The sequence below is a fragment of the Notamacropus eugenii genome, chromosome 3 (assembly GCF_028372415.1).
Source record: "Notamacropus eugenii isolate mMacEug1 chromosome 3, mMacEug1.pri_v2, whole genome shotgun sequence".
NCBI classification, from domain to species: Eukaryota; Metazoa; Chordata; class Mammalia; order Diprotodontia; family Macropodidae; genus Notamacropus; species Notamacropus eugenii.
The window spans coordinates 153813688-153838168 of NC_092874.1; the positions used below are offsets into that span (position 1 = coordinate 153813688).

At 33.9% G+C, this 24481-nt stretch overlaps 1 protein-coding gene across 3 annotated transcripts in view; it reads left to right on the forward strand.

Annotated features, from left to right (window-relative positions):
• The window catches only part of PTPN12 (protein tyrosine phosphatase non-receptor type 12), a 96731-nt gene that overhangs the window by 52720 nt on the left and 19530 nt on the right, over nt 1–24481 (forward strand). For all 3 annotated transcript variants that reach the window (XM_072653171.1, XM_072653172.1, XM_072653174.1), the window contains 10 exons: nt 797–873; nt 2148–2243; nt 2719–2757; nt 6730–6801; nt 7945–8004; nt 11081–11223; nt 12065–12131; nt 14046–14123; nt 14234–14332; nt 19243–19328. In XM_072653171.1, coding sequence (XP_072509272.1) covers nt 797–873; nt 2148–2243; nt 2719–2757; nt 6730–6801; nt 7945–8004; nt 11081–11223; nt 12065–12131; nt 14046–14123; nt 14234–14332; nt 19243–19328 — 817 coding nt within the window. The remainder of the gene's footprint in view (nt 1–796; nt 874–2147; nt 2244–2718; nt 2758–6729; nt 6802–7944; nt 8005–11080; nt 11224–12064; nt 12132–14045; nt 14124–14233; nt 14333–19242; nt 19329–24481) is intronic.

Consider the following 24481-nt stretch of genomic DNA (forward strand, 5'->3'; position numbering starts at 1 on the left):
ATAAAACTTCATTTGTGGTTGTGAATGAATTAATAATTTGCCTTAAAGTGAATTTATGTGATGACAGTATTAATGGCTAATTTCTAACCAGATACAAAGTTACCTCTGTAAGAGGTACACTTTGTGTATATGAGGAGGGCCACCTTTTTTGTCTTCTGTTTGCTGCATCCTATTCACCACCATGGAGAAGTTGAAGTAATAATTGAAAATTATATTTTTCCCATCTCAAACTATCTTTTAGGATTAGAGCACTTTATATGTAGATGTTATTAGCTAATTAGGCCAAGCTGAAATGAAGCATATGCTGGTAGTCAGTTTCCATAATAGTAGTGGAGTTCCTACCATAAGCGTGATTTATCTGTTGTTGTTCAGTTATGTCCAACTCTTCCATGGTCTCATTTGGGGTTTTCTTGGCAAAGGTACTGGAGCGGTTTGTCATTTCCTTCTCCAGCTCATTTTACAGCTTTATAGTCACCTAACTGCTTCCTAGTTTATTTTACGTTACTATACTTTCTTATATTTTATTAGATTTTTGGTTCCATTAACTAAAATATTTAAGTGGTATGTTATAAAAACAAGATGATTTAGATTGTTAAATTATTTAATTTTTCTTACCAATAAGCATTTTGGGAATATGATATTTTTTAGGATTCCCATTTTCATCCTATTCTAAGAATAGCTACATTGTTGTTTAACTTAGTTTTAAGGTAGTTTCATTTATTTTGCTTGAACTGTGTTTGAAAAAATACTGCCACATAAAACGAGAAGTAATTTACTGGAATCTTTTCTTTCGTAGTTGATCATAGCCGAGTTAAGCTAACTCTAAAGACTCCTTCCCAAGATTCAGATTACATCAACGCAAATTTTATTAAGGTATGTTTTAACACATAATAATATCTTGTATTTACATTGCACTTTCAGGTTTGCAAAGCACTTTCACATGTATCTTTGATTGTGAGATAGATAACAGAACCAATTAGAGCTTCTTTGTATTACTGACTTTGCTTAGAATAATCGACATATCTACTTGAAAAACTAGTTTGTTTTATGGTGGCTGTTTGAACTACAGGCTCTTTTAAAGAGAAAGTGCTGCATAATAGAGAAAAGAGCCAGGTTTGGAGTCAGAAAGACTCCAGAGGTGAGTTTTAAGTCTTACTTCTGACATGTAACTGTCCATGGGACCTAGGACCAAATCGCTTTATCTCTGGAAGAATTTAAAGCAGCAAATAGTTGCTGATTGACATTGATAAAAGGAGTTCCCTACACTAATGAAATTTCAGGTCTGAACATAAAACTTCATTTGGTCAAAATAGCTTTATTTTCATTCCCCTATTTTGTATTTTATATCATTTATAAATTGAATTTCTATTTCTTAATAGCTTTAAACAAAACCTCATTTTGTGGTTTAAATTAAAACCTCATTTTGTGGTTTAAATTAAAACCATTAATTTTGCTATAGCCTACTATTTTGAATTATGTTAGCATTATTTAAATCAATATATAAAATACTTAAAGTAACATTTTATTTTCGATGGAATTCTTTTATGATGAATTTTTGGGGTTAACCTGGAAACCTTAATTTAAAATTATAAATAATTAAAAAAATTTTAATGATGGGTGGGATTCTGTTTTGATTTAGAAACTTTTTCATTACATATTCTTGTTACTAGCATATATAAAAATTAGTTTTTTAAATCACTTTAGGTTTATTAAAAAATAATCCATTCAAAGTTGAATGTAAATCATTTGTCAGTTGGTCCTCCTTTTCCTGTGTCATTTTATCATATTTTTTGTTGATTCTTGTAGCCTGATAGAAAGGCTAAAATGAGTAAGAATTGTATGTAGACTCGGAGTCTTAGAGATCATCTAGTGGACCATTCATTCCCTTGTTATACAAGTTGTTTTGCCACTCCAAGCCTCTTGTCTCATATATAAAATGAGGATGATGTCTGCATGAACTTTGAGGTTTTGTTATCTGTTACACACATGAATGTTTAATAACATGTTTTAGAAGATTGACATGCTGTCAGCATAAGAAAATATTTTGAAAATATGTTACAAGAGAAGTGGGAGTCAAGTTTGAGACACCTAGAAATGAAGGTATTAATATTCCTTTGCATGTGAATTTTACTTTTTGCTTTTTTTAGGGAGTCTATGGGCCAAAAGCGTATGTTGCAACCCAAGGACCATTAGCAAATACAGTTATAGATTTTTGGAGGATGATATGGGAATACAATGTTGTTGTAAGTAATTTGTTTCCAAATCTGTTATAAGAATTAGTAGTGAGATTTGTGTGAAACTAAGGCCACTTCAGAGATATCAGAGATTATCATGTTTTTCCAAATGTAGAGATGTCATACTTGTAATTGATTTTTTTCTTATTCCAGTGGACTTTTGCTATATTACATCAACATTTGACTTCAAATAACAGGTTTATCAAGACATTTCAGGCTTCATTTATTTTTCTAATGCGTCCTGAAATTTGAGATTTTTCCAGTCATTGTTTATTATCATTTTATGTTCTTCATATGAAAGAATTTAATAATGTAAGAAATGTCATACTTCCTAATTTTAGAAAATTCTGTGCAAGTTATTTAAAGTGTTTAATGTTTCTGCTGCTTGGATAATTATCTAATCTAAAAGCATTATTTTAGAACAATCTAAAAAATTTATGCTTTTATGTGTTAAATTGTGCTTTTAATTTATTTTTTTTTTAAGATCATTGTAATGGCTTGTCGAGAATTTGAAATGGGAAGGGTATGTAAACTAATTATTACTTTCTATAGTGTGCTCCACTTATCACATTAGTGTTAAAGGTGATACACTTAAATATTGCTATGTCGTCGTTCAGCTATTTATGCAAAGTTTGCTATTTTAATCTAATGCAGTCATATCTTATACGATTCTCAGGATAGTTTCGTTGCTAGAAGCAGCAGGAAGACTTTAGTATGATATGATGTTACCTACACTGTAGTCCAGCAGCATGGACTTCAGACCCAGATTATATTGGGCTATTTTTGGGGAATACTTTTTAAAAATTAAAGCTATATAAATGTGCCACTTTTAGCATGGTGGGGAAAAAAGTTATATGGCAGGCAAATTATAGGGTGATATTTCACTTTATTATAAAGATTAAATGGAAAGACATTACACATACAACAGAAAGATAGTCACTGAAGGAAAGCATGGCTGAATCTTTACCTGGACACCGAAGGTGTTTTGAGGTTGTCCAGTTAGTATGGAAATCCCCAAGGTCAGGTTTGCTTGGCCCTGGTTTCTAGACCATACCCATAGCTAACAAATGAAGAAAACTGATTTTCCTTTAGTCTTTAGTCTTTAAAATTTTTTCCCACTAAACCTTTTAGTAGAAATGTTAATTTATACTATGTATGCTGAAAATTGAGCTGCTGCAGGAGTTTATAAAATATTGGACATTAGAGAAAGTGATGAAAAAAAACCAAATTCAGTGATTGAAGATGTTAAAATATAAATCACTCTGTTAAGAGGCTTACTGAGAGGAGAGGGACTCAGTACATTTGACTTTATCAGAAAATCTTATGTCTGGAGTTTAATAAAAGTTGGTTTGTTTTTAGTAAGTTAGAGGGAAAGGTTTTCTTTCTTAAACTCTTGTTTGGAAGTGGGATAAGTTATTTAGCAGTTGCATATATGTGTGTTCAGTAGAATCCTTTCTTATATTACATGCTCCCTTCTGTCCTCTGATACTGCAACCACCCTGGTGCAGGACGTTATCACCTCAAGCCTAGACTTTTGCAGTAGCTCTATGGCTGGCCTCTTTGCTTTCAGTCTTTTCTCACTCCAAGTCATCCTCCATGCAGCTGTCAAATTGGTCTTCCTAAAACATAGGTCTGATTGTGTCATTGCCCCCTGACTCACACTTTTCAGCAAACTCTGGTGGCTCCACATTATCTCCAGAATCAAAGATAAAACTTTGGGCTTTTAAAGCTCTTTTCAGCCTTCCCAGTCTTACCACATCTTACTCTCTCCAGGTCATTTGTGATCCGGTAATATTGGCCTTCTCTTGATGTTTCTTGGACAAAACACTCCATTTTGCGACTGGGCATTTTTACTGACTCCTTATCTGCCTCTTGAAATCTGACTCCCTTTACAGCCCATCTAAAATCCCACCTTTTGCAAGAATCTGTGTCCCATCTCCCTAAATACTATTACCTTGCATCTGAGATCGTCTCCTGTTTATCTCACCCATTAAACTGTGAGCTCCTTGACAGCAGGGACTGTTTTTGCCTTTCTTTGTATCTCCATGCCTAGCACTGTGCCTGGTATTTAATTCTTCTTTAAGTGACTTGACTTTTCTTCCAGATTTTCTGCTTCCATTTGCTAATTTGAGTAATTTGTTAGCATTGACACCAAAGGAGGGGCATGAGAAAAGGAAAATATTCTGTTACCCATTCCATTCAGAGGTTTTGCTCAGGTTCATAGTGGTTCTATTTTAAACTGTGTGGTCACTGAGGAGTTTAGAGATATGATCAGAAATGTACCATTTTTCCTTTTACTGGCTTTAAAATGAACTTCTCATCTTCAGTGAGGATGAATGACACAAAAAGCTCTGCTCTTCCAGATGATTCCAGTTGACTGGCTCAGAGTTTTAGCAGCACATGTCATGCCAGTTGTGTGCTTTAATTTTTATGACTGAATTAATTTATGAATCCCTCTGTATTTGGCATGAATTTTAAAAAATATTAAATGCTCATTGAGTTTCAAGCCATGGTGTTAAGTCTTGGGAATAAAAATAATAAAATAGTCCATGTCCTTAAGCATATATTCACGTGGCTAAGCAAGGCCTTAATATTGGTTTTCTTCATATTATGTTGTTGAACCATTGATCTTGTAACCCTCTAGAACTCCATATCTTTTTCAGATGGACTACTATGTAACTTATACCTCCCCCATTTTGTATCTTGTGAAGTTGAGTTTTTTACTCAAGTATATAAGCCTTTAATAGTTGTCTCTAGTAAAATTCATCTTAATTTGGAACAACACTCTAAATCTGTAAATCTTTTTTAGATCTTATCTTTCAGCATGTTGTCTTTTTCTTTCAGCTTTGTGCTATTCAGAGATTTGATAAACAGCATGGTCTTCCATCCACGGCATAAATATATGTTTAACCTATGATTGTTAAACAGAATAGAATCAAGGACAGGTCCATGAGGATCTCAGTTAGAAACTTATGTTACTATTAACCATCTTGTTCACTAAGGTAGCATGACTTTAGTTTGCCTAAATTTCACCACAGCATTTGACAGTGTCTGTGGCATTCCCCTTATCTGCTAAGCTAATAAATCTCCCCCCAAACCCCCCCAAAATCAAGTTTTTGTTGCCATTTCATTGTCTAAATGTTCATTAACCATCCCTTTTAGTATGTTCTAGAATTTTTCCAGGACTGAGTTAAATTGGGGTTTGAACTCAGTTCTCCTGCTTATTGATTATGGCTTGCTGCCTTTTTATTTTATTTTATCAGAAAAGTAAAGAGCACCACAAATAACCTGGATAAGGGGAAGGGAAAAGAATAAACATTTTCATAGTTCCTACTATGTCCCAGGCACTGAGTTAACTTGGTAGGAGATGTTGAGTCAGCCTAGGGAGATAACAATCTTTTTAGTTCTTATTGGTAAGAATTTTCTTTTCTCTTTCTTTCTTTTTGTTTTGTTCGTTTTTTTTTGGAGGCAATCAGGGTTAAGTCACTTGGCCAGGATCACATAGCTAGTAAGTTGAAGCTGGATTTAAACTTCACACTAGGGCCAGTACTCTTTCTACTGTACCATCTAGAAGTCTCTGGTGACTGTTTTCAAAACTATCAACTGCCTATTTAAAAAAGAAAATGAGCTCGAATGAGTAAAACATTTTAGCCTAAGGAGAAATGTGTTTTGAATATCAAATTGATTTCATAAAGTTAGGAAGTAGAGAATGTTTGGAATTAGTAATAAAAGAAATATTAGGCTGTCCTAATCTGGGATGTAGGAGATAAAAAATAGAGCAATTTTCTTACAGACACCTCTACTCCTTCTTATTCCCCCTGTTTCTTTCTGGTTTTCCTGTTGATCAAACTACTGTAGAAAAGAGAATCAGTGTCTCCTAAGATTAAGGAATATAATTTGGGAGGTTGGAAGATATGGCCTTTATTTGAGGAGTATAATGAATTAGAGTACTAGAATTAGGATAATTGGCCATGTAGCTTACCTTAGATTTTTCCTGCCTATGTAAAATAATAGTGTAAGTCTTGTAACAGGGTTTCACTGTTCCCTCCTATATAAATGAGGACAGTAATGCTTGTGCTACCTGTCTCAGAGTTGTTGGGAAGAAACCTCTTTGTGAACTTTAAAGTATTATATAATATGATTTATTATCTTGGAAAGCTGTGAATAAAAGGTAAAACAGGGAAAGCATAAGTGTCCATGTCTCCTGACCTGCTGTAAGTTAATGAATTGAACCTCATAACCAATCCAACTCTGTACTACCATATGTATAATAGAATGAGACCAGCAAGATCTCCAGATCTTGGGATCATATAGATAATAGCATTAGTCATATTGAAATATTTGAATAAGGATTGATAGCTGAGTAAAAAGTTGGAAATTGGTGGTGTTTTTGCTTTTATAAATAGTAAGCTGTCTGTTATTAAGAGAACTTAGATGTTTAAGAAGAGCTGTAACTATAAGTAACTTAATTTGAATAATTTTCTTTGGCAAACAGAAAAAATGTGAACGTTACTGGCCTTTGTATGGGGAAGATTCTCTAACATTTGCACCATTTCAAATTTCTTGTGTAAGTATCTACGTTAAACTAACTGTTCTTCCTTTTATGGTTAGGTCTTGTGATTTCACTAGTGCAGAGAACTTCTGGTGAGGAAATGTCCTCCACTAATGCATTTTAGTAGATTCTCTGTCTTTTATAATCTTGGAGAATTGCCCAGGGGCACTGCAGGGTTAAGTGATTTTGCCCAGGATCTTACAACCAGTATGTTACAGAGGTGGAACTTTAATTGGGTCTTCCTGACTCTGAGGCCGGCTTTTATTAAGAGATCAGCAGTCTTTAGTAACAAAATCATTGTTGTGAATTATTGAGCACTTGTATTCCTCATGTTGTTACAGTCTTTTTAACTTGCCTTAGGTTTTGTCATTCTGCTTTATCATGTGCTTGATGTGAAATACAGTTGTATGTAATAAACTAAATACTCATATATAAAACCAGTTGTTTTTCACATAGGATCCTAGGGTTTAGAACTGAAAAGGATCTTAAAGGTCATCTAGTCCAACCCCCTCATTTCATAGATGAGAATACTGATGCCTAGAGAAGTTGAGTAATTTTTGCCAAGGTGTCACAGGTGATAAGTTTCAGGTTTGTGGTAAATATATTCCTATTATAGTGATAAAAAACATTAATTTTTACGTAGTGCTTTCAAAATCAAGAAACATTTGAAATTCCTTTTCTAATGCATGCACTTTCATGATAATGAACTGATACATGAATCTTATTTACTGAAAACAAGGCATCTTAGCATTATTTAGTATAACACATCAGCGTGTATAGGAATAAAAAGGAAAATGGATGCTGATTATATAAGGTTCTAGAAAAGTGTGCATTGTGGATATAATTTAACTGACGGAAGGTGATATCTTATTGACTGAAATTTAGAGATCTTTCCCAACCATTGTCTAGTCCTTAGAGATGACTCAGGGAAAGTATTAGAGGCTGGGTTTTCTTTACTTTAGTTTCTACTTTGTTTGATATTCATGGTAATTCCTTCTAGTAAAAACTACTAATGATACTATTTAGAATAATTCTGTTTGATCTGAATTTCATATTGTCAAGTAGTATCCTTGCCTTTCCTCTCCCCATCTTCTTTTTCTTTTACATATACAATGATTCAGTGGTTATAGTACCTCACAATTGTTTCCTTTCATTTAGGAAGCTGAACAAGCTAGGACAGACTACTATATTAGAACATTGTTACTTGAATTTCAAAATGTAAGTATTTTAAGCTTAGAGTCTACCCTCAGGGTCTGACTTTGTACGTGTGTGTGGGCTCTTAAATATTCTTAAATAATTTAAGAATTTTTATAGTTATGTAAAAAACTGGAAAAATCACTGACTAAAAATATTCCAACACTTGGACTTTAATAAAACCTGTGTGTCTTAAAATATTTGGGTAACTTTCTTTAGTTAGCAGTCATGTTTGTAAATTGTTTACAGCTATGTAGCTACATTTTACATAATGCATAATAACAACAATCATTTATTAAATACTTAATATATGCCAGGCAGTGTGCTCCTGTGCTGGAACTATAAGCAAATACAGTTCCTGAGTTTACCTTTTCTTGGAGGAGGACAGTACATAAAAGGAAGTTCCATATGTAAAAAGGGTACCCACATGGCAACATGGTGGAGAAAGAAGTCCTGAGAGAGATGAATGAGTGAATGTAGCTGGGCTAGGGGATTTCTTTTAAATGGAGGCTTAAGAAAGAACAGCCTAATCTGAACAAAGGGCTCCAGAGTCAGAGTGATCTTCCACAATACAAAGGCTGCTGGGTCAAGGAAGAGAAAGAAGTCCAGAGAGTCAGAGGAATGTTCATCATTTTCTAAATAAAGAATTTTTTTTTACTTATTATCAGTATTGGTTGAGATTTTTTTTGTTTGCCTCCTCTAAAAAAAGCTAACACAAAATATCCTCTGTTTAAGAGTTATTTACAGCATGCACTGACTTTCAAGCCTATGGTATTTTCTTGACCATTCAAGTAGTAGAGTTTGTTTTTAATTAGACAGTGAAATTTTAAATAACTGAAAAGTGTTTTGATTGGTTTCCAGTAATTATGTGTATTTTAAATTATCTCTTCTGTGTTGCAGTTGAGATAGGTGATTGTCATTATTTTTAGCATATGATACTACAGCTGAAAGAGAGAAAAAAAGAATTTGTTTTTGAACATTTGGCACAAAACTCCGTTTATATCCCTATGTTTTAAGTTTAGCAACTCACCAAGGTATCATTAATGTCATATTACCATTCTTTAAAAAAAAATTTTTTTTAAGGTGAATCTTCACTGCTGCTTTAAATGAGGAAATTATTTTATATTTTAATATTTAAAGGCTTGTTTATTGTCACTTTGTGAAGTTTAAAATTCAAATTCCTTATACATTTTAATTTGAATCAACAAATATTGAGATATGTGATATGCCAGTCAATTGAATTTAAACTTCCAGATTAATAATAAAAAATAGTAGACTATTATTTCAGTTAATCAGAGAACTTTTAGTAACTGAATATATACATTTGAAAAACTTCTACATGAAGCAATCTTTTGGTACAAGGGTTAGAATTTTTCTAGGGTCTTAGTGTTTTTTTTTTTTTTTAGGTAAATTTTTTAATAGCTGATTTGCCTAGCTAGCTTTAGCATCACATGACAACCACTTTTCTGCCTCTTCTGCCCCAACATCTAGTTAGGAAAGTTATTCAGCATTGGCTTATAAATTAGAATTGCAACTTCTACCACACTTTTCCTGGAGATTGTATATTCTGAACCTTAGCTCATTTTGGCTTCTAATTTTCTAATAGAACTTGTACTTGGGACAGTATGTTTTGTTATTATTTATAAGAGTATATGTATATATATATTTTCACAATAGCTACAATAATGGCTAGCATTTATATATACCATTTGTGCCAGACACTGCTAAACACCTTACAAATATCTCATTTAATCCTTAAAACAACCCTGGAAGGTAGATGTTGTTATTATTTTCATTTTGCAGATGAGGAAACTGAGGCAGTCAGAGATTAGGTCACTTGCCCCAGGATCACCTAGCTATTCAACATCTGAGGCTGGATTTGAAATTAGGTCTTCTTGATTGTATGCATAGCGTTCTGTTCACTCTAACACCCACCCGACTATTAAATAAATGTAACAAAGACAGTTAAAAATACACTGTATATTTTTTCAAACATTTATTACCTCCTGCTTTAGTTTTCTTTACACTCCTCCCCCCATTCAGTATTATTAAGCTGTTCTCCCATAATAGTACTGTTTGGGGAAAAAAGGAAAAAGATTGATCAATATTATTGTTATTCCCACTTAAATCTTATCTGTAAGTTTAAACTGCTTTTGTGGACTTTTTATCTCTAATTCTCCACTCCAACTTTATCCTGATCCTCTAATTAAAAAAAAAAAAAGCTAAGTTGTATGTAATGCTTTAAAGTTTTCAAAGCACTTTACATATATAATCATATTTTATCTTCACAACAAACCTGTGAGGTAGGTACCAGTATCTTTGTTTTACAGGTGATTATACTGAGGCTGCAGTAGGTAAGTCACTCTCCAAAGCCAAGTAGGTCAGTAAAGGTGTAGGATTCAAACTTGGGCCTTCTTGACTCCAAATCTAGCACTCTCTCCCCTCCACCTCTTAGCTCTCTTATCTCTGATATTCCCCCCTTTTGAAACACACATTATTAGCAAATCAAAGACTAGAGAAAAACTTCCATAAGGCTCCATATTGCCATCCCTGGCATGTGACCCCCCACACCCTTGTTTGACAAAAGACTCTGTGAAAACATGGGTTCTTAGCCTGATCCTGACACTGTCTCTTGATTCGGCCCTGTCCTCTAGCCTCCCTGGGCCTCTGTTGCTTAAAATGTAAAATGAAAGTTTTGAACTAAACTCCAAACTTTTTTCTGGCTCTCACATTCTGTGCAACTGTCACTGTAATGTAAAAAAGATTCTTATGCCATTCTCTTCTTTCCCAGAGTGTGGAGTTTGGGAGTAGAGTATAAGGAAGGAGTAATTTATGCTTTCTTTCAGATTGTTTTTTCACAGAAGTTTTGATGAAAATCTAAGGACCATTTCTTTTTTTTTTTCTTTAATCCCCATAGCATCTACCACCATTCTAGTAACATAATATTTTATCAATAAATAGAACATTTTAAAAACAATAGCTAATAAACAGTGCACATATATCTTAGAAAAAGGGGCAAAAACATCCCTCAAACCTTAAAACGTATATATTTTAAAATTTCAAAGAGCATTTTCAAAGTTGTTAAATTCATTTTTTTAAGGAATCTCGTAGACTGTATCAGTTTCATTATGTGAATTGGCCAGACCATGATGTTCCTTCATCATTTGATTCTATTCTGGACATGATCAGCCTTATGAGGGAATACCAAGAACATGAAGATGTGCCTATTTGCATACACTGCAGGTACAAAATAGTTTTCAAATATATTGTTGTGAGTTTTTTCTATTTAAAAGCTTAAGTAAAAGTTATTTCTACCATTCACACATGGTAAACTTTTTTTTTTTTTTTTACTAGTTTTGAGTGACTATTTTAGGTATAACAATTTATTGCTTGTATTAGCCCATTTTTTGTGATGTTCTTTCACAGAAATATTCATTGCATTGAAGGAACTTTTTTTCTAAACCGTTATGTAAAAACATGGTTTGAAATGTGACATGAATTTTATTAAGTATAAATGTTATATTAATCATATTAAATATTAATGTTAATCATAAATAAATTTACATTATGTGAAACCAAGTTTGGGATGGAATGCACTAATAGTTGTAGAGAATCAGGAAAGAATAAGTAGAAAATGGTGCCTGGGCTCCATCTTAAAGAAAGATTGAGGGACTCTGGGTTGGAAGTAAAAGAGGGGCAGCCCATGGCATATCTTGGTATACAGGGAGTGTTAACATATCTATGCGGATGTTTTCAGGGTATCAAATAGACCCTTAGAAGATTTGTGAAAGAATAGTGGAGAAGAGTTATATATAGTCACTTTCATTAGTGGAAGGCATAGCCACATCACCGAGACCACTGGTTTACTGATGTACAAGTATGAGTTTGCATTGTTAATAAAATAAAAATGCCTTTACTAGGATAAAGTTTGTTTATTCGGAACACTGTTTTAATTGAAAAAAAAGATGTACTTAAAATAATTTACCAAAATTTTAGCTCTTTGTATGAAAATATTCACAATATTGCTGTGTTTACTATTTTTATAACGTGTCAAATAGTATTCTTAAAAATTATATATCCATAGTGCAGGTTGTGGAAGAACAGGAGCCATTTGTGCCATAGATTATACATGGAATTTACTAAAAGCTGGGGTAAGGATAATTTTAATCAGCATTATGACATTTTTTCATGGCTTTTCTTATCAGTGAATTGGAGAGAAAAGAACTTTAAAACTTCCTGTGGTTATAGGAAACAGTTTAAATGTGTTGGTAATACACACACATATGACTCTACTATCTGGGTATATAAACAGTTGTGAATGATACATGCTGAGATAATCACTTAGGGTGAGGGGTTTGGAGGGTGATGAAGATTCCACTTGATTGCCTTTAGTGAGTAGGTACTTTAAATAGTTCCTAAAATATCTCTGATGACATTAGGTTACTTTTTATTTTAGGTTTTAGCCTAAAAAGGTTTTTTTTTTTTTTTTATTAGTTACACTAATGTACTTCTCAAAATGTCAATTGCATACTTACATAAAAAAGTTTGGTTACAGACCCAGCTTTTTTTTTTTTTTTAATTTTCAAAAATAAAACAAAAAATATGAAGAGCTCTGCTGGGGTTAACTTTGTTAACCCCATTTTTCACCTCTGAAACACATTTTAATCCTGCCTTCCCTAACCTTGTGGCATTTTTTAAAAAAATTGCTTGATATAGGAGTATGAAGAAAAAAACAAAAAAGCAAATAGAATTCAGAATTGGGCTTACAATTTTTTTTTTAAGACAATAGCACTCTTCAGTGACTTGAGAAACTTCCTTGAGCCAAAGATAAAGGAAGAAAGGGAAAACTCCTTTCCTTCTGCCACCTATGTGACCCGTTTTGCCCATTTTTATCCCTTAACTCAGAGCAAAAAACAAAGGGAGATAGGAAAAGGAAAGAAGGATAAACCTCTTCCCTTTACTATCGTCATACTGTCAGCAGCCTTAACCTAAAGTTATTAGTTTCTTCCTTTATTCCTTTCCTCAGTCTTGCCTCCTCTAGTCTCCTTCATGTTTAGCTAATTTACATATCTGGCTTCATTCTTAGGCAAATCAAAATAAAACAGGTTTGTTTATTTAAAAAAATAGTTGCCAAATTAAGGCCTTATGGGTTTTTCATTACTGAGGAAACAGATATTTCTTGACCCTATTATGTGTAAAGCATCATAATAAGTACTCTAGGCAATAAAAAGAAACATAGGACACGGTCCTTTTCTCCTAGAGATTATAATTTAATTCTTGAAAGTTGATACATATGGCTTTTAATTATTCAGTATTACAAAGTTAGATGTGATAAATTCCAGGTGTGTAAGTTAGCTCATTTTTACATCTATAGTTGTGTGCAGTGAGTTTTTATTCACAAGGAAACCAAAAATCTAGTTATGTCCAATATATGATAAGAAATTTCAGAAATAGTTTTTAACAAATTCTTTGTGGGGAAAAAAGGCAATTTAAAATACTTCGACTAATAAAATTTAAATTAAGCAAAAACTCCTTTTCCTTTTGTGTTCTATTAAATTGGAGTTTTAACAGTATGTTAACATCTTTAATAAGAAAAATTTTTTCTAATGTCTAAAGTAGTGTTTTTCCCATAGTTGATTCTTGATATGATTGTGATACAACAATTGCAAAAAAAAAATACTTGATTACTTTGAGGATCTGCAGTTTTATATGTTTCCCTTTAACATGCCATAGAAATGAGAAGCTAGGAAGGGAAAGATACCACCTGTGGTGGTACCAGCATAGAATTTTCCCTACCTTATTCACCTTTTTCCTTCCTCTTGCCAGAGTTAAAAGTAAGAAACAAGTAGAGAATAGGACAGGAAGCAGCAAGAGGAGAATTTTAGAAATTGCTTGGCATAGTTACTATAGGAGGGAAGGAAGGGAAACTGTTGCTGCCTAAGAGGAATGAATGGCTACTAGTAGGTGAGAAATGTGAGTAAATAAAGTATAAGACACAAGCTATATTTAGGTTGTATTTTCTGTACAATTATTTCTAAATTCATGCAATAAATTATTTGTTTTAGAAAATACCTGAGGAGTTTAATGTATTCAATTTAATACAAGAAATGAGAACACAAAGGCATTCTGCAGTACAAACGAAGGTATATTTTTGTTCCTTTTGCAAGTCAACTGTACTATTACATTAGTGTGAAATCCTTGATTGTTTAAAAATATTGTATTTTGTTTATTCCTTTATTTTGGTCCACAATAGGAACAATATGAACTTGTTCATCGAGCTATTGCCCAGTTGTTTGAAAAGCAACTTCAAAAATATGAAAAATACACAGACTGGAAAATTTCTGATGTAGTGGTAAGTTATTGGGACTTGAAATTTTCAGGAAATTTATTTCTTAATAAGATATTACCAGATATATGAGCTTTTAATTATCCATTTAAACATGAACTTCTTTTAAGAATTCTCTTATTCATGGCAATATTTCATTCACATGGTGGCAGCTGCTTAATGCTTCTTGTTTATGTTTCCTCTGTGATGGATGTTCAGGGAATGAAAATTAGTTTAAATTAACTTTTTTGCCCTCAAAATCACGCAGCATATGATAATGCCAGATATAGTTTTAAAATTACCAATAGCATTTCTGCTTTGTTAAAGCTATTCTGAGTTATTTCTGAATTCTTATTTTATTTCACCTGTTCTTTGTATGTTGATTTGCTTTCATTTCCCTTATGCTTCCTGATTTGAAATTTTGTTTTTTATCTCTTCAATCATTTTGAATCATCAGTCTGTGTTAAAACTTCTTGAAGAAATAAGATCTTTGTATTTTAACTCCTATATTAATATACTTGGCCAGCAGACATTTTGGTTCCAAATAAGAAAAAAAAATATTTTAAAATATAGGTTTAAATTGAAAAACGGAATAACAGCAGTGTCATTTTGTTACTCTGTTCTTTCCCTTCTCCATTAGAATCCCTTTTTTCTCTCTCTCACCTATTCTTCTCACTTCCTTCCTATATCTCATTGCTTCTGCTTTGTGATAGGATTATTTTTTTAAAGTAGGAAATATGTGCCTAGGAGCTAATACCAAACATTTGTCATCTGTCATCTCGTGATCCAACCAGTCCAAATAATACTAATTTTGAAAAAGAAAATGAAAAGCAAAATTGAGTCCCTCCTTTTCTTTTTTTTCTTAGTGATTTATCAGTTTATCAGTTACCAAGAGGCAATTTCTCTAAGATCACTGAGCCTAGTCATAATAAAATCAGGATTAAAAAACCTGAGTTGCCCAACTGTTTTAACTGGGTTGGTATCTTATACCCCAACAATCAGTAATTTTCAGAAACTGAAAAAAAAAAACCTTTCAGAAAGGAAGTGGAACATTTGTGGGTAATTTTTTCCAAACATATACTGATCCTCTGACAAACCCTAAGAATGAATTTTCAGAATAAATTCCTATTTATAGCTTACCTGTGACTTTCTCATAAAGTAGTATAGAAAATATACAAATTCTGGTCATTTGGATTTCAGATAAACATGAATAGAAGTATATTGTATATTTTTAGACTTTTTAATGTATTGATAATGTTGATTTTACTCTCCCTTTTTTCTTTAAAAATATTTCTTTTTAAGAAATTATTTTAAACATTGTTTCCTTTTTATATTTTGAGTACTTAATTTCCCTACTCCCGCCTTCTTCCCCACTCACTGAGAAGGCGAGCAATATGATATCAGTTATACTTGTGAAATCATGCAAAACATTAATTTTATTGTTTTATGGGATTGCTCTCAGGGCGAGGGAGAGAATGGGTGTTGGGAGAAAATCTGGCAATATAAAAAAAAATCACTAAGAATTTGTTTTAAAAAACAGGAAGAGACTGGCACTAGAGCTGTGATTTCATTGGTTTAGGGAACTCTGCGGAGAATAACTATCCTTTATGAATCAACACACCAGCACCTTCTCTGAAAACAGAGTTGGCTAGAGCACTGCGGGATTAAGGGATTTGAATCAAGTCTTCCTAGCTCCAAGGCCAGCTCTTTCCCCTTGGCCACATTACCTTTCCTCTCCCCTTCCTTGCCACCTTACCTAAAAATTTTATATTGTAAATGTGTAGTTGAAAAGATTGAAGTTGAAGGCCACAAACTAAAATTAAAACTGCCCTATAGAACAAAGAAGACAGCAGCTCACAATTTAAAATTGGAAGATCTGAAAAAAACTCAAACTAGAGTTGAGAGTTCCTGCATATGCTGACCCACCCAGGTCTCAGTCAGCAAATACTTGCTTCCTTTGCTGGGCAGCCAAGGGCGTTATCATTTGGTATGGTAGTACTACAAGCTCCTTTGTAGATCATTATAGAGGAAGACAACAGATGATTATTAGCGTTCTTTCATGAAATGAGAAATAGTGATGAATTGGAAATAACCTGTGGCAATCTTGATGTTAAACCAGACTAAGCCTAGTTATCCACAAAGCAAATAGGAAGTGAAGTGGAATAGATCTACCATCATTGTTATAACAATCTCTTTTCATCATTGATGATAGCACAAGTTGTCTTGGAAAATGATTTTCAAGATATTTCAAAGAAGGAAATGTATGTATAGTATGGATACTAAAAGTGCCTCAGCAGTTGAAAAAATATGGATAACTAATTATTTATTCATATGCATACTTTTCCATTTCTGTGTAATCTTTTAATGAGAATTATGATAATTGGTTGATTTATGTCACCTAATTATTGAGGTTATCCTTGATGAAAATATGGAAAAGCAGACTTTCACAGATTGAAGACAACATCTTCACAATCACAGAGGTATTTAAAAGTATATGATGGAGGCAAGATCCTGCCAGATGTAATAAAAGGAAATATAGTTACAAATATAAATTCTTAAATCTGGGTTTTTAAATTATAGTAATAAGCAAATATAAGGTAGAGGAGGCATGACTAGAAGGCAATTCATCTGAAAGGGATCTGTGGATTTTAATAGACTGAAAATTCATTATGAGTCAGTGGTATAACATCACAAGGAAAATAAAGTCTTGGGTTGCATTGAGAGAAATAAGGAGGCATATAATAGTCATACTTAGCCCTTGTAAGACCATATATATAATACTGCATTGCATTGAGCTGTTGATACCACATTTTTGAAAAGTACATTAATAAGCTGAGTATTGTCCAAAGGAATGAAGCAAGGATGGTAAGGAGTTAAGTGTATTTCATTTTAAGATCTTTTGAAGAAACAAGTGATGAGTCTTTAAGGTCTTGCAGGTCTGCCACATAGAAAAATAGATAAAAGAAGGGTTAAAAATGCAAATGTTTTTATAACTGTTCATCATCAAGAACAATGAAGTGACAACATTTGGATCCAGTATCCATTTTTGGAGTCCTTGATGTGCTTCTTGATAAAGTGGTGATAGTATTGGGTGGGTAGGGGGGGGAAGATGAAAGAAACACATAGATTAGATCAGTTATATACTGCTGTGGTCTGTACTGGATGTGACAAAATTTTGAAAATGTTCAGGAATTAATTTTCAAAGTATTTGGTAGAGGAGAAGACAGACAGTTGTAGGAAAAACCTTGGGTGCTATGACCCAATAAAGGGCAACCAGAAGAACCTTAATAATCATTGACCGAGAATCCTATTTTCCAGTCTTTGTAACATTTTAATGTAGCATTAAGTTTAAGTAGCATACGTTTTAATATTGAAGAGGACAATTCTGTGATAGACGACATCTTTACCATCACATATTTGACTGAAATAGAGAACACAAAATCCCACTGTGGTAATTGTTGAATTTATGGAACAAAATGGAACCTTAACTGTCTCAACAGGTATCTCTTCCTTGCATACTGAAAATTATATAAGACTTAAAGATAAAACAGAGAAATTGCCTTCCTTAAATTGCAGTAAACCAAAAACCTTAGAAAAAGTTAGCATGTTCTGGATAAAGAACAAATACAATTGAATCCTGAAGGCAAAAGACCATAACCTTACCTATGTTAAAATACTGAAGAATTAATGTTGGAAGTCTTTTTTAAAACATAGAGCTTCCTCTTCGTGTCCCCTTCCTTCAACATACTGGTGGATACAAACAAGCTTACCAGATTTTGACTCAGAATCCAGCTTGGAACTTTGCTCTCCTCCCACTCCCAAACAGTTGCTAAGTTTAAAACACCCCTATCTATGCAGTAGACACCATGGGAAGTGGTACATATTAGTTACTAGGCACAAATGACAAGGAAGGCAGTGCTGAAGGAAGTAGATGGGGCATAAAATGCTGGCAGGTTGAGAAACTTGGACTATGCTCAGAGCCAAAGGCTAGAAAGGGAAAGGGAGATGGAAACCCACCTGAGTTGTTTTCTGTCCTTCAAGGAGAGGGACCTAGCAGGCACACTACTGGGAATGTGATTGGTTTGGGGGTTCTGTGCCACCGTAAGCATCAAGCTCCACTCTTTGAGTTGGTAGTTCCCACACATTTCTTATTAACTAAGTTACCCACTAAAGGTAAAAAGACAAGGGCTATATTAGCAGTCCATTCCCCCCCCCCCCCCCCCCAAACCCCACCCCACCTAATGGTTCTGAGCACACTCCCTTTCTTCTGCCTTCACCATTTGGAGCAAATTCACTATTAATTTTGCTTTTATCAACTTACTAGAAATATGTTTTTGGAAAGGGGGAGAGAGATTTTATACAGTAGTTGTACTTGGAAATATCCATCAATTTTGTTCTTTGAATTGCTCACCCTTACCACCCCACACCCCTTTTTGGAAAAATTTGCCTAAGCAGATATATGTTTGTAGTGGTGGTGAGCTCTGGAGATAGTGTGCCAAGAACTTTTTTTTAAGAAGGCAAAAACGAATTTATTAGTCTCATGAGAAGGGGCACTTCCTGAGAGAACATGGATGGTGTCAGCAAGGGAGTGAACCTTTTCTTTTTTAAGGGTTGTTTTTGATGTTGAATTTCTTAATTCAGTGATTCACAGTGTTAGTGCTAAAAGGAACACTGGAGAACAAGGACACTATTTGTTGCCTTGTGTAGTCATTTAAGATTTGAACTTATATAATTGACACATGTTTTGGTGCTGTAATTGAGAGTGCTGGAATTCAGTTATTTGCCATTCTTACTGTAACTGCCCTTCAGGGTCTTTACTAAGACCACTTCTGTTATCTGGAATGATGCACTTGTTTTGTGCAGTGTATATGCAGAAGCCTAGTAAGATTGAGACTAAATTAGAGAATAATTTTGTTTTGTTTTTTTCCTTTTGGCAGGATGAAATTAGCACAGAAAAGATTGTCAGCTCTCTGAACCTTGAAAAACCAGATTCTCCCCCTCCGAAGCCTCCACGTACCCGCAGGTACCATGCACTGTATTTTCCCTCTTGGGCTGGAGGAATTATTTCTTTTGGTAGTATATATAGCTTCATCATTTACAGATTCATGAATTTTAATAAAAAAGTTATTTGTTTTAACCACAAAATCATAATACTTTAATTATGATTATTCTTATTAGCCTATATCCCTCTGATAGATGTCTTAAATCTTCTGTTTTATAACACCATTTTCCCTCTATTTTAAATAGAGAAATACTTCTATTTCAAAGAAAATTATTTGCAAAAAAGTTATACTGCTATTTTAAAAATTCTTTTTGGTGGAAAGATAGGGGTGATATAACTGGAGAACTAGCATTTTAAAAATATTTTCAAAAAGTTTAAAATGAAAATGCAAGAATTAGTCTTAGAATTGATTTCCTTTTTTAATAGGGTTACTGTACTGCTAAATCTGGAGAATTGTCTTTGACATATCATACCTAGATTTCAGCAGATGTTTTGAGAAAACCTTTCCTGTCCTTATAAACAAATTTTGAGATGTGTACCTTATGATGTAGGGAGTAAAATGAGTTTGGAATTGGTTTAATGAATGAAATTAATGTAGTCATTAATGGATCAACGTCAGCTTGGTCCTAAGTGGAGCAGCCCAGTGTTCTGTCTTTGACCCTGTGCTACTGGCCATTTTTATTGGTGAATTTGTCAATGGCATTAGATAATAATTGGATAAGCTGGGACGTGCAGCAGGTATGGTGAAGATAGCAGTGGTATACAGTAGCAGTTATCTTCCACTTCTCACTTTCCCTTACTGTGCGTATCCAACTGATGCTCAAAATTTGCTGTTACTACTATGATTCTTCTTGCTAATGTTCATCACGAACATTGACATATGAGTGGATCAGTCTCCTATGAAACCAATGTTTTTTGCCTTTGGACCTGCCAATTCCTTTACTGCATCTCTCAAGTAGGAGCAACCATTTCATCTAACTGCAGCTTCCTTTTTGCCTTATCATTTCATATGTAGAAAGAATGTGCTCATTTATTGATTCCTGGTCAGGGATGTAACATAAATATACAAGTATTAACTACTATGTGCCAGGCATTATTCTAAGCACTGGGAATACAAATAGAAAAATTATATATAAATGTCCCTCCTGGCAAGAAATTTACATCCTAATAAAAGAGATGTAAGTACATATAAAAATACATATAACATCAATATAAAGTGATCAAATATAGCATAGCACGAATAAATGCAAGCATGTACTAAGTAGTTAAATACAAGACAGTTTTTTTGATCAGGAAAGACTTCATATAGATGCTTTAGTTACACTGTGAAGGAAGAGCAGGATTCTGTAAGGAAGAAATAAGGAATTGCATTCTAATCCTGTGGGATAGCCAGTAGAAAGGCAGGGAGACATATCTGGAGTGAGCGAGAGTGAAGGCCAGTTTTTCTGGATTAGAGAACTGGAGGGGAGTGTAGTGTCCATTGAGACTGCAAAGATAAGTTGAAGCAAGTTAAAAATCAAGTTTAAGATTATGTATCTTAGACACTAGGAAGCTAATGAAATTGATTGAGTAGGGAAGGGCATCATATGATGAGTTCTCTGCTTAAGGAAAATGCTTTGGCAGCAGTATGTAGATGGATTGGAGTGCTGAAACACTTGAAGTAAGGAGACAAATTAAGAGGCTATTGAAATAATTCTAGGCAATAGATGATGAAGAACTAGATTAAAGTGGTAGCTGTAAATGGAGAGAAAGGATCTGATGCAAAAGATGCTATGAAGCAGGATTTGGCAAACTGATTTGGATACACATTCAGTGGAGAAAGGAGTTGAGAATATGGGACTGGAAAGATGGCAATGCCCTCTACAGAAATATGGAAATTTGTGAGACAGGAAGGTCTGAGTGAAAGATAATGAGTTTAGTTGTAGACATGTTGAGTTTAAGAACTCTTCAGGACATCCAGTTTGAAATGTGCAGTAGGTAATTGGTGATGTGGTCCTGGCAGAAAGATGATGGACTCAAGATGCAGAAGTAGTCACATATATTTTGGACTTGTCCAGTCTGGAAATTTGTTTTGCTTAAGTGTGCATAATCATTACAAAGGTTTTGCTGTCCTTTTTTTAGATGAAGAGGGAGAGGAAATATTTTAATTTTAAAAATCAGTTTTCAAAAATTGGTGATATAGGCCTGCAGGTCAGGGTAGAGACTGGGGATGGATAAATAGGTCTTTGAGTGCCAACATAGAGTTGATACTTAGTTATGAGAGCTGATTTGTTACCAGAGAGAGAATGTAGACAGAAAGAAAAAAGAAGAGGGGCTGAGATAGAGCATTGGGAGTACTCACAGGGGTATGATTTGAGTGATGATCCCTCAGAAAGGCCACTGAGCGTTAAGGATAGAGTTAAGAAAACCCAGAAAAGAGAAGCTGTCCAAGACAGGAGGGTTGTGAACAATGTCAGAATTAGCATATAGGTCAAGAAAGAGGAGGACTGAGAAAAGACTGTCAGATTTGGCAATTAAGAGATCGCAGATTTTGGAAAGAGCAGTTTCAGGTGAATGAAATTGGAAGCCAGATTGGAAAAGAGTTAAGGGAGAGGATGGAAATTGGCAACAGTGAGAATGGACAGCTCTTTCATGGGGTTTGACTGAGAGAGGAGGAGAATAGGATAATAATTTAATAATTTGAAGGGAAGGAAGTTAGGATCAGGTGAAGTTTTTTTGTTTGCTTTTTTTTTTTTTTTTAAGTTTGAGGGATACTTAGTCATGTTTGAAGATGGGAAGGAACTAGTAGAGGATGGTAGAGAAGATGATATTGAAGATTCAAAAGCTGGAGGGAGAGAGGATGACTGAAGATGCAGTCTGTTGGAGAAGATGGGATCAAGTACGAGGGTGGACCACCTCTTTGTCACAGAGTGGGAGGAAGGAAAGAATGGGAGGTGTCATGAAGTTTTGAGATGTTGGGTGTGTGTATGTCCTTAATGTCCATACTAGAAGTCTTTCCCACAGTTTAACTTTTTTGCCCAGTCCTTTATCCTTTCCAGTGTGGCAACTGAGTTATGGAAGAAGTAGAGGCTCTTGAGTTCTCCATGCTTCAGACTGAGGAACTCTGAACTGAGATGAACAACCTTCTAATAAGAATTCAAAGCTTACCATCTAAAAGGATTTTCAGATGTTATTTTAAGATTTTCACTTTATATGCTGCTTTAGAACTTAACTCTCACATAAGATATAAATCCACTTTGTAGTCTACAATTCTGAATAAGTTACTACAATAGGATGCCACGCACTCAGATGAACTAGCAAGGGTCTCTAATTAAGAGTTATCTCTTTAGTCAAGTTTGAAGCTCTTACCCCCCTTCTATTCTGCCTGCTTTAATAAACACCTAACTTGGCAACTACCATATCCCCTGCTTTCCTAGTCTTGTCATCTTCCAGGTCTGCATTTTCATATTATTGTAAAATTCTCTATTTTAACCCTCATGGTCCCGTTTATGCTGGAAATTTGGCAGCTTTCATAGAGTACAGCCTTCCTTCTTGGCATTTGCTCTGCTTTACCTTGCAGTCTTAGCTATATATGGCAAAAAGAAAGGTGCTCTCAACTTGCCTGTGCAGTAGTTTAATAGTTTCCAAGCTCTGCAGTTAGGTGGCAAAATAGATGGAATGCTAGACCTGGAGTCAGAAAGATCCATGGTCAAATGTGACCTCAGATACTTCATAGTTTTGTGACCCTGTCGGCCTCAGTTTCCTCAACAGCACCAGTCCCCCAGGGTTGACTTGGTGATCAAATGAGATGATATTTCTAAAGTGCTTCACAGAGTACCTAGCACTGTGGCACTTGATAAATATGTCTGGCACTATAGGCATTTAATAAATGTTTCCTCTCCCCTGCCTTTTAAAAATTTTCTTGCATGCAGAATTAGTGTGATTAGTGTTTTATTTCATTAGTGATATAGCTTGAAAGGAAAAAAAAATAGAAGTGTTGGAAAACGATGGTATCAATGAAAATTCTTACATAAAATTTCATAACAAGAATTGACAAATATTGATTATTTCTCAGTTGACTTTTTTTTAGCATGTATTCTTTAAAAAAAGCTGAATTAAATTATGGTTTTTATTTTTTTAAATAGAATTAAGGTTAGGACATTTGTGTGTTGCTATAACACATAAATTGTCTCAACTGTAATATTAGGGAAAAAATTTCATATCTCTAAAACAACATTCATAAATACCCAAATAAAAGAACAAAGAGGAGTTTTCTATGATTTTGATAATTAAATGTAGCTTAATTAAGATGTTAATTCATTTTATTATTATTTTCTTAGTTTGAAAATAGTTCAAAAATTGCTAGTGGATACTTTTTTTAGGATCCTTTATTTAGGAATGTTTTATAACTTGTAATTTATCCTCTTACACATTCAATCAATTATATCTTTGCTACTAAACATAATCTGATTGCTTATATGATTAAAACTGATACCCATGTCAGCCTCTCTCTACTTAATGTGATGCTTGATATTCAGTTTTATGATTTAAGATGAATGCAGCAGAACTCCATCTATTTTAGGCATATCCTAAGTGTATTGCATAAACTTGACATCTGCACTCTTAAAATAATAATAAAATCCAATAATTTGCTACGTAGACTATCTGTGGTTTAGGTGAGGATTTTTTTTTGGTTCCCATGCAGTTCCCACTTAATTGACAACTTCATTTTTTCCTTCTTACTTTAATATGCAAATTAGCTTGGCTTATTACTGGTTTTAAAAATAAATAAGAGGTCTTTAATGATCAATATACAATGGCTAAATGGTTTTTGCTTTCAGGCTGTGATTAAGAAAGTTCACTAACTTTTTTCAATGAAGTATTTAACAGAACAAAAAAATAGTCATAATCATTGCTTCAGAGTGCAAACAAGTTTTATTTTCATGCAAAATTGTTATGGATGGTGGATGTCTTTGCTTTTGAAGCATAACATTCTCTTCTCCCCCTCCTCTCCCTTTTCTCCCATGGTGGTATGTCAATACCTTCTGTAGTCCTGTATCTGCAATCATTACAGATGCCAAGATCCTGGATTCAAGCTCAAAGAAATTAATTTTTTATCAAGGCTAAACCATCTCTTCCAAATGCTTTGTTCTGATTTCATTTCCAGACTGACTGCTGTAGATGTACAAAGTTTA